Source organism: Salarias fasciatus, chromosome 1 (assembly GCF_902148845.1).
Source record: "Salarias fasciatus chromosome 1, fSalaFa1.1, whole genome shotgun sequence".
In the NCBI taxonomy this organism is placed as follows: domain Eukaryota; kingdom Metazoa; phylum Chordata; class Actinopteri; order Blenniiformes; family Blenniidae; genus Salarias; species Salarias fasciatus.
This window is the reverse complement of record NC_043745.1, coordinates 21,685,534-21,696,501: the sequence shown is the minus strand read 5'-3', so window position 1 is coordinate 21,696,501 and position 10,968 is coordinate 21,685,534. Positions and strand designations below refer to the sequence as shown.

Below are 10,968 nucleotides of genomic sequence, written 5' to 3'. Positions count from 1 at the left end.
AAATACAGAATCCATCCAGTGAGATTTAAGATCCTGTAGTGATTCCTGGTGACCTGATTTTAGCTTCAGTGTGTCTTCGAGGTTCAGGAATCCCACAGCCAGCGGCTCATCGCTGTGGCTGCCTTTACCCACATGAGGAAGAGCACAGTGTGACTGCTCTGCTCTGTTAACCCCTAAAGCTGAGCATGTGTGTGTGTATTCATTTATCAGTAAGCCGCTGAAGTTAATGTGGCAGTGGAACCGTTTCCGCTCATGCTGAAATACTGTTACTTGAACAAAACAACTTCAGGTACTCTGACCTTAATGAGACAAACAGATTTCAAGAAATGCAGCAGACAAACAATTGATCATATTTATATTTGTTTATATATTTATATATATTATATTGTGTTTACTTAACAAACATGATAAATGCAATGTCTCCAAGTTAGCTGTAACAATAAAAATACAATATCTTTGTGTCCTTAAAGTACATAGAATTAAAACAGCAAAAAAAAAAACAAAAACAAAACAACAAAAACCGCTCTAAGTAGTTCACAGAGAGGTACAAATATACAGTACAAATCTATTTTATTCAAAAAGGGTAGAAATGAAAATGCAACAAAATAGAGATATTAATGCTTTGTTAAAGTCAGGTAGGTGTGGGGTTTTCTAAGGGAGCACTTTGGGTCGACAACTCTAAGGCTTCTGATAAAGATCAATACATATTGGTACGGCCATACGATATTAAAACTCACTATACAAAGTTCATACAACCTGGATTATACTTGAGGATTGAATGTTACATTTACATAATTGCATATATTTTGCAGATTTAGGCATTTTGAAGAAAAAAAAAATGCATTTTTGTTTTGTTTTTAACATTACATGAAAAGCAGAGTCGCCTTGTGCGAAAAGAAACGAAAAGAGAAGGTACCATGTCAAATCTGAAAATACGCTGTCCTTTAAAACTTTCAACCATCTTCGTGATGAAATTCGACATCGGCGAGTCTAAAACCGTCTCAAGTTCACTTTTTGCGCACCGGATCAACGGAAAAGTGGTTCATGCAAAATAAATCCCCCCAACGAGCAATGTAATCGACCGTCAGGTTCTGACTGATCCACTTCCTGTTGTCCAGAGACTGTTAAAAGAGCACAAGACATCAAACACAATCCAATTTAAAAAAAAAAAAGAAACCCTACAGCTCTTGTGCAACAACAATAATAAAACAGATCTGTGCATGTCTGTCTCTGCATGTGTGGAATCGATGGATCGCACTCCAAAACTTGACACTGTTCGCGTCGTCTTGTTGGAAAAAAGAAAAAAAAAAAAGTGCAGAGAAGAGAATCAATTTGTCTCACTTCCATATACTGAGACTATGGGAGTTGAATTTCAGGTATGAGCATAGAGAATGTTAAAAAAAAAAAAAAAAAGTAGAAAATAACCAGAGATCTCGCTCCTGTGACACTTTGACACCTATAAACATGATGAGAGGAACAAAGAGCCGAGGATCGACACGTCTGATTGGCTCGTGTGCGACCTGAAAAGGGAAAGCAGTCTAACCAGAAACAGTTCAGTTCCACACATTGTACAAAGCAGTAATTTAAGGCATTATCGACAAGCATCGTCAAAGCTATCTATACAAAAAAAATACATCTATCTACAAAAGAAAAAAAAAAAACAACAACACACGACCGATGATTCTGTGTGCTTTACATTTTCAAACTCTTCAATTTACCAACAGATTTCAAAACACTGTAAAGGAGGGCTTCTTAGTGCAATTACTTACAGCAACAGACTATCAGTGATGTGAATAAAATTCAGACATCTTGGTTTGAGTCCAGGGCAAAACCTGAAAAAGGCTGAGGGTAACACGGAGGGGGGGGTGGGGGGGTGGGGGTGTCAGCTGTGAGAGTCAACAGGAGGTAAAGTCACTGTTGGCACGGCTCGCACCGAAAAAAACCTCAAACACATCTTGACCTAACACGCAAGCTTGAAGTGGCTTTGGCGATCCTGCCAAAAAACAACGGATCAAAATCTGAATGACACTCGTCTCAAGTGATTTGGCTTGGAATCTGTGGCTTTGTGAAAGACAATAAAAGTTTACTGATCTGTCACTCAGCGCTGTGCTATAAAGACGAGGAGCAGAAAGCAAAACACTTCTTTAAATTCCTTTAAAAAAAAAAAACAACAACATTAACGGTCATTTAAAGCGAAAGTCCGACAAACAGACATCAGCATAGAAGGACTGCATCAGGCGACTGCCTCAGTAAGACAGAGAGGGGTACAATACTGAGTTTACTGCATAGAGGATGCCAAGACTATGAAATGTTGTCAGGTATTAAGTATATTGCTTACAGCGTGAGCGAAGCTGAAGGTGGTGTGTGTGTGTGTGTGTGTGTGTGTGTGTGTGTAGAAAATGGGTTAACTGGAAGGAAATCAAAGCTTTCAAAAACACTTTCGCAGTCTAATCTGATGCAGTACGATCCGAAGCGGAGAATGAAAGTCTCACGGATACGAATCCAGGCTGCAAAACGAACACCAGGATTTACACACAGACCTTCACGACGCTGCTGAACACTGGAGAAAAACGCACGATTCTCTGGTACTGTAAGATGATAACACACTTTTAGACGGGAATGTCTGCATGAGGAATGTAGCCTGATTATAAACCTCTGGATGATTTTATGTGTGGTCTAATTGCACTTGTCAATTTCACCCTTTTGGCTTTTTTGTGGTTTTTTTTTTTTGTTTTTTTTGTGACAAACAGTAAAAAGTACGTCAGAAAGAAGAAACTGCAGCATTCATCGTGGCTAATTTGTAAACAGAGTTAGAAATGCAGGTCAGTTTGTATCTTTTTTTTCCCCAGCTTACCACAAAACACAGACAACAATACTTCAAACGTATTCCCTTCATTAAAAAATAAACATTTACTCTACTGTGATTCCTCTTTTCAAGGTCAGTAAGTGTTGGATGACATCTGCTATGTGCAATACACCACGATCTTACAATCCACTGGACAAAAGAAACGGTGGTACAAAAAAAAAAAAAAGCAAAGAAACAAATGTGATCAAGAAGAAACTAAACAGATTAAACAGAGGTGGGGGGGGGGGGGGGGGGGGGGGGGGGGGGGGTCTGGAGATGCACTCTCAGTAAAAACCCACCTCAGGTTCAAGAATATCAGTGAGATGGAGAGAAAAGGAGATTCATGAACGGGTCTGGGCTCGACCAAGCCAGGCGTTTCTGTAAAACCACTGAACGAGTGGAAATGAATCGAGCATCCCCATCAGTCAGTCAAATGCAAGAGATCCCCCTTTACACGTACAGCGATTTAGCAAGCTGCGTACAGCGTAGCGAGTGGTTTCAAGGGAGGTCAGTACAGAGCGGGGCGAACACCTGCTCAAAAAAAAAAAAAAAAAAAAAAAACATTTATATAAAATAAAACAACTATTGCATTAATTTGGTAACTTAAAATGAAGCCGAGCACACAAGACAGCGTGATGTTCCTATGGTTCATATCCTCAGGTGGCTTTGTTGAAGGCTTCTGTGCCTTCTTCATTAAATATGTGTCTTCAAATTGCTTTAATGTTCAGCGGTCTGAACGGGGGGAGCTCTGGAGTCCAGCGGAGCGGCAGCTGGACGACAGATCACTCTTCACGGGGGGAGTTCAACTTAATGCAGTGTGACACCATGACACACAGATGAATCTTATTTCCTCACATTAAAACTGGTAAATCTGCACTCTCGGCCAAACGCACACATGCAAAATGGTGGCAAATTAAAGGAAAAACCAAGTGATTGTTCCTCCCAGCAGTTCCAGTTTCTGGGGGCATTGTGTCAACGCTGAGTTTTTAAGGAGTTTACGCTCCTTAGCGAGAAAAGTCAGTTGATTAAAAAAAAAATGTGGCTTCAATTAGAAATATAACACACACACACCCAACTCAGACGTGACCTCAAAGTCGATTTAAGACCAAATGGACTTATTAAATATGCCAGCCAAACTGGAAACAGACCAGAGTTTTGCCAAATAATGCAGAAATTTGAGCGAAGCGGAGCTGTGTGAACTGTAACGCCACTTATGGTCGCTTTATCAGCTCACTTGAAAAACCTGCAAGAGATTCAGAAACACCAGGAAGAGGATTCTCTTTGGGTAGAGACATGTTTATCCCCGCAGCCACCAACGCCGAGGAGCACTGAGGCCCGTCACCGAGAGGCTTGGTGAGTTTTTCCTGCATTTGACACCATCTGCACATTTATGAGGCCAAAAGCAGCCCGTCACTGTTTCATGACAGCAGATCACAAGGAGAGGAAATGGATTGCTTGAATAGAAAAACTGATTGCTTTATCACTATTTGATTGCCAGACAAGTGGGGCGCGCCGCACTCGGATTGACAGAAGATCCAGAACTGTATCCAAGTAGAAACAGGAAGGAAAGGGAGCGAGTGTCTCTGCTGACAGCAGAGGTTTTTCTAATCCTGCTGGAGAAGCATAATGTAAGCTACACCGGCAGCGGCGACGGTGCCAACGCCACCGGGAAAGATGCCCATGTCAGCAACTCTACTCTTTTTGGGTAAATGCTTCTGATGGAAACAGGATCCTTAGAGAGCAGGGGAGGAAAAAAACAACAAAAAAACAAAACAAAGTCACTCGGCTGTGATCTTTGTTTAAACATTTGAACCGGCAGAGCTGGTAGTTTCACTGTGCTATCTGCAGTTTATAAAGAGACAATGTCGTCAAAAAGGAAGCAAGAGTGTTTTCAAAGCAATGGCGACTTCCGGGCATGAGAGGAGATGATAAAGGGAAGAGTGGAAACGCAGTGTGGAAGGACCACTACGGTCGGCATTTCATCGGCTACATACTTTGTACTCAGCTTTTCATGTCCCTTTCAGACTGACTCGCAAACCAGACAACTGGTGGCTGATTTACAACCAAACCAGATCAGAACTATTCAACAGAAAAGACAACCGTCTTGTATTTCTTTTTTTTTGTATATTCTAGGTGTGCAAAATCTCAAACATTCTGAGGCTACATTCGCACTCTTTTTTTTTTTTCCCCCTCACCTTGTCAGATTCATTCTTACTTTGTGGCAGTCTCTTAATAGTTGCTACCAGATGTAATGCTACTTCCCTGCATTAGAGCGCCCCTCGATGGACAGTTTGACCTCCTGGGGGATGAAAGAAGGCCTTGAATGGCCGGAGGTGATGATCTGAGGGCGTGGCCCCTCGTCTCCCTTCATACTGTATCTTTGGAGGCCCGGTGAAGACCAGCGTCTCTGAGAGGCACCTGCAGCCGCCTGCATCGCCGCCATCCCCGCGTCTGCGAAGGCAGAGGCTTCTGTGTGCAAGTGGTAACTGCTCTGGCTCCTCGGGTGCTCTGCAGAGGTCCGACTCGGTCTTAACGGCGATTCGGCGTGCCCGATGGCTCCTAAATGTGTGACTTCCTCTTTATTAATCCCGTCTCTCTCTCCATCCCTCTGTCTTTCTCTGTGGATGCGATCAATCCTGAAGTGAGACTGCGGACGCGACTGCTGAGGGGCCGGAGGCCCCATGAGCTGGTGACCAGGTCCTGATGCAGCGTTGGCTTTACTCAAAGTCCTGGACACGTTCTGCGGTTGCTGCTGCTGTTGTGGCGGCGGTTGCTGCTGCTGCTGCTGCTGTGAATTATGGTGCTGCAGCTGCTTTTGCTGCTGCGGCTGAAGCTGCTGCTGCTGCTGCAGAGTGATGGACACGCACATGTCTCCCACCTGCAGGTGGTGGCAGGCCAGGCCGTAGAGCTGGGCGGTGCGTTCGGGGCTGCAGGACGACCACCCCTGGCCAAACACGAAGAAGGGGTGTTCCGGCGGCACGTCGATGGTCACTTTGCTCTGCTGCTCGCCGACGGTGAAATGAAGCGACACCAGGCCGGGCCTCTGTTGGCTGGCGCGGATATCCATCACTAAGCTGGAGTCGATCTTCAGCCCGCCGCTCACCTCGGCGCTGCGCACGAAATCCTGAGTCTGCAGGTCCTCCACACGCTTCAGCTCCCCGGTAGCCAGCTGAATGATCGCTCCCTTCATGAAGTGTGAGGGGTTGCAGGGAGCCGGGGTGGGACCGAGGCTGGGAGCCGCGTTCTGAGCCGCCTCGGACGTGGGCTGAGCTGGAGCTGGCGGGTGACCCTGCTGCTGAGCTGCGACTGGATCCGCCCTTACGGGGAGGCACACTCTGGCTGAAGAATCAGAGGCTTTAAAGCTTGGGTTAGTGGCAGAGGCGTGGCTGGCTGAGACGTCGTTAGCCTGTCCTGGGTAGTGTTGCTGTGGCGTTTGGTGTTGGTGATACTCCAGAGGAATGAGAACCGGCTGTCCGTTGGCGAGCATGACGGCGTGGCCCGGCTGCCCCGCTTGCTGCTGAACACCAGGGACCCTGGGATCACTGTAACCCGCTGGCTGGGCGACGTATGCAGTCCGGCCGGGAGTGGCACCTGTGCTCGCCTCTCTGGCTCTCTGGCCACCCTGAGAGAGGTTCAAGGGAGCAAAGGAGACCTCTTTCCGCATTGCACCACCACTTTGGCTGGAGAAGGCCAAGCGACCAACCACCTGCTGCACCTGCGAGGAAAAGCGACGAGTGTAAGACAACTTTGGAAAAACCCTAAACACAGTTATAACATGTCAGGAGAGACCGTTCTCTTAGTGGTCCAAGGACGCAAGTGAGCAAATATGTCCAAGATTAAAATAAATATACTTCAAATCCTCAATCTCTTTTCCAAGAAACGGGAACACTTTACTTGAAGCACCCGGTATAACACATTAAAAGTGGTTATAAACACTCATAAATGATCACAATGCTTTATAACCCAACATACAGCATAGGATTAGGGTTAGGGTTAGGGTTAGGTCCTGATGTTATAAAGCATTGCGATAATTTACAAGTGTTTATAACTATAGTTATACAATGCTATAATATACTTATAATGTGTTATACAGGGGTGCTTCAAGTGAAGTTTTACCCAAGAAACTAATTCAAGCAATGAACAGGCATTCTGACAGACAACGTTTTAAAAAGCTATCCCAATTATGTTCACAAGTGGCTGATTAACATAAAACCCTTGATCAGTCATTAGCATTGTTACACAAAAAATGATTTTACTCATTTCTGAAACAACGCACGATTCCCTGAAAGCAGCTCAGGAGGATTTACTGTGGGTTTTTTCTTGAACCGAGAAACCAAAAAAAAAAAAAAAAAAAAGAAAAGAAAAACGTGTTGCGTTGGGACAATAAAGGAGTCTAAAATTATCCTGTTAACAAGTCTTATCAAAGTACATAAATAACGTAGGGACACAGCACAGACAATATGAGGCGGAGCAAGACAGGCTCCTGAAACATCTGTGGGCTTTAAAGAGGCTGTGATGAGGCCATGAGACACCAGCACACAACGTAACGAATCCTGTAAACAAACAGGCTATTCAAACAACTGACAACTACTTAGAAGGCATTCAACCACGTTTACAAAAGTGCTTTAAAATGAGTGTTTTGTCTGAAGGGTATTTAATTCCTTTCACATTAAGAGTGCTGCTGCTGAGCACACATAATCTTTGCTCTGGTAAACCTTGTTAGCAGAGGAGATTTTGACTTCAGAGTGGGGAGGGGAAAAATGCTGGAAAATGAATCAAGCTCTTACACAATTTCTGATCACAAAGGGGGAAAAGAAAAGATTCAAAAATCTGTATTTCATGCTGCTTGTTCATTTCATTGCTGAAGTTATTCTAAATCCCTTAAATGTAAATCAGTTGCTTGTTGAACTTTTCTGCTAAAAGAACATTGTTGTCTGTCAGCGGCTCTCACCTCCAGGTCGCTGTCTGGTGTGCTGCGCTGACCCGGCGAGCTTCTCTCCTCCAGCCGTCGATTGAGGGCGGCTTTGTCTTGGCTGTGCTCCTGTGCCGCAGCGCCGGACGCTACCTGCAGCATGCGCGTATTTCTGGCAGTGTAGACGGAGTCCGGGACGGCGTCCCGGGACCCCTGCTCTTTGTCCCCTCCATTCATCTCGGGCTCGCCTTCCTGGTGGGAACTGTGGCAGTCTCTGCTGGCGTTGGCAGGCCTGGTGAGCTGAGGGTGGTAGAAGACCGGCATCCCCCGGGAGCCCAGCTCCGCCGTGGGCAGGACTCCGACGGTACCGAGGTGCTGCTGGGCAGCTTGCTCTGAGGGCAGCATCAGTGGGACGCCACTTGAAGCTGCAACTTTGGTTAAAGTGTGAGCAGCGACCTGGGCCTGGGGCGGCGGGGAAACGACACCTTCTTGTATGACAGATGGATAGGGAACCAGGTGGGAAACGGTGTGGGGCTGAGGGATGGAGCCTGAGGGAGAGATTAATGATCCCGGCACAAAGCCAGGGGGGAGAGCATAAGGTACAGCTGCATATGGGGAGCTGACAAACTGCAGAGAGGAATGAGGAATCTGTGCATAACCAAGAGGAGGATAGGAAAGGCCCGGATGCTGCAGGAGGGGAGAGTGGACAGTGTAGGCGGGGGAGATGTGGCTCAACACCGGGTGCAGACTGGTGGGTGAGTAGGTTACAGACGGAAGGGCCACTTTGTACAGCATACTGTACTGGTCAACGGGCACCGCCGGCACGCCGTCCGAGTTATCCACTCCGTAGTGAAGCCCCGACTGAGCTCGCAGCCAATCCCCAGACTGGGTCCCTCCCTGAGAGTCACTGCTGGCTGCAGAGTTCTGGATGGAGACCACTTCATCCTCGCCGATGCCTCCGCCTCCCGCTGCAGCCCCACCTCCCCCGGTGCCTCCAGCTCCGCTGCTGTTACTGACGGGGAGGTCCCTCTTCTTCGGAGGTAGGCACTCCTGGTTACGCTCCTGAGCTGGTTTCATTGCAATCCCTCTGACAGAGCAGGAAGCCTTACTGTACAGTGCGGGAACTGAAACTAGCAAGCCAGCCAGCCCGTACAGGAACCAGTTCTGAAATCACCGGGCTGACCTCGTCTGGCAGTTCACCTGGGAAAAACAAGATTTAAAACAATACGTCACCACTTTGTGTTACTCCTCCGAACACTGCTGGTATGAAAATGTAATAAAATTCCAACTTCAAAAAGTCGTTTGAGCCAGAAACATTTATCTTTATCAACAAATCTTATTTGCCCCCAAATCTGTGGAAGAGTGACAAAGGAAAACTGAACATCAAAAGACCGGTGATATGAAAATCATGATTGCAAAAATACAGCGGCAAATACTAACACTTATCAATCTGCTTGGGGAGATTCTTTTTCTGCATTGACCCATTCTATTTCTTGGATGCGGCGGCCAGTCACATTATGGAGCCTTGAGGAGCTGACGGGGTCTCCTGCCTGAGATGTTATCACAGTTTTCCAAGCTACAATTTCTCTATAGTTGGTCATATTCATGTAACTATTTTGCCTATCACGTATGTGCACACGTCCATCTACCAACAATGTACAATCAAACATTTATGGCTTCAAAACTAAACATCTTTAAATTATCTATAAAATTGAATCAGAGAAGACCAAATTCAAAACTAATAATGAAGAAAAAAAACCACTGTGATAGTTTGGACATTTGTGTTTGTATTTTTGATGATGTCCTGAAAACAAATCGAAATGTGTTGATATAAAACTAAATATAAAAGCTGTAAGCTTGGTCTTCCTAGATGATAAACACAATATTTTGGGGTTATTTTAAGTTTGTGGCATAGCACAAAGAAAGAAAAAGTCACTGGTGTGTTTTAGGATTCTCTGACATTTACAAAAACAATCCATTACATTACTTCACATTTGAGAGGAATTTTATCTAACAGATGTGACAATAACAGGGAAAAATATTCCTTCATGTGCGTAAATGACAAGTATGACACATTCAAAAGAAAAGGAAGTGTCCCTAAGATGGAAAAATTGATCAAGCAAGACTGAAAGAGTCATCCCAGAAAAAGCTTGAACGTGAGGTGTGTGATGAAGAGAAGTCGAGAAGCCTCTTTTCTGCAGTTGGAGTGAGTAAACGAATATATGGAAGACCTTACTTCGGAGACATCATCCACGTTGTAAACTGCAACAGCTACAGAAATATCTGACTAAGGTGTTTTTTTGTTTTGTTTTGTTTTTTTGACACTGGCGTAAAAATGCTGAGTAAGAATTTCACTTTTTTCAGTTTCTATAAAAACAGGGATCTGTGTATTTGTATTATTCTGCCCCCGCTTATCAGACCTCCCACACATGCTAAAATTGAGTAAAACATCCGAGCCCGATTGGATTAAACCGAGAAAAAGAGAAGCGCCTGAACATGAGTCAAATCACGGATTCTTGGACTTCTTCCATGTAGCAGATTTACCACATTCAAACAAGAATTCACAAGAGAGCAGGTTTATTCTTTACCAACCCATATGCCAGAATCAACAAAGCTCTACAAAAGTCACAAAGCTCCATGAAACCACACACCTGCTTTTTTTAAACACAGTAACAACAGTTTCTTCCTGCTCCCGCTACACTTCACACTCTTTACCGTTAGCTCCAGACTGCCTGCTAATGTTAGCAGGATGCTCGAACCACACATCGCTGCCGTTTGCACAGCGGAGTGACAGCGTGACACTCCACACGCAGACTCCGGACGTGGAAAGCGAGCAGAGAGAGTATCTGACACGGCAGGAGTCCAGCTGGGTCTAACTCCAGTCCCCCAGAGCTGCAGCCCACAGCTCCAGGCTAGTTAGCGGCTAACAGCTCCATGGACTGGCTCCAGTTCGACTCCACTCACAACCTAACAGTCCCAAACGCTCGCCCCCCGCTTCGTGTCGTCTGGCGCACGTACCTCCAAATGTCATCTCGGACGGGCTTTCCTCCGGGAAACTAAAAGCTGATATGCGGAGGGACTGATGAAGAAATCAGGGCTGAGGAGTCAAGCCCACCTCGAAGGCCAGCAGAGGCGCTCACCAATGACGTCACCACGCTCGCTCAACTTCCTGTTGTTCCGCCAACGCGCATGAACATCCACCACGCGCACC

At 45.6% G+C, this 10,968-nt stretch overlaps 1 protein-coding gene across 1 annotated transcript; it reads right to left on the bottom strand.

The window, feature by feature from the left end:
* Window positions 1-573: 573 nt before the first annotated feature.
* atxn1l (ataxin 1-like) lies at window positions 574-10,902 on the bottom strand. Its single transcript, XM_030098843.1, has 3 exons — window positions 10,776-10,902; window positions 7,797-8,957; window positions 574-6,560 (listed from the first exon to the last, which is right to left on the bottom strand). The coding sequence occupies exons 2-3, from the start codon at window positions 8,832-8,834 to the stop codon at window positions 5,100-5,102; spliced, it is 2,499 nt and encodes an 832-aa protein (XP_029954703.1). The 5' UTR covers window positions 8,835-8,957; window positions 10,776-10,902; the 3' UTR covers window positions 574-5,099.
* Window positions 10,903-10,968: the final 66 nt, after the last annotated feature.

Coding starts and splice junctions, on each gene's coding strand:
- atxn1l (XM_030098843.1), bottom strand. CDS start 8,834: ATGAAACCAGCTCAGGAGCGTAACCAGGAGTGCCTACCTCCGAAGAAG. Junction 6,561..7,796: donor CACCAGACAGCGACCTGGAG/GTGAGAGCCGCT, acceptor TTTTCCTCGCAG/GTGCAGCAGGTGGTTGGTCG.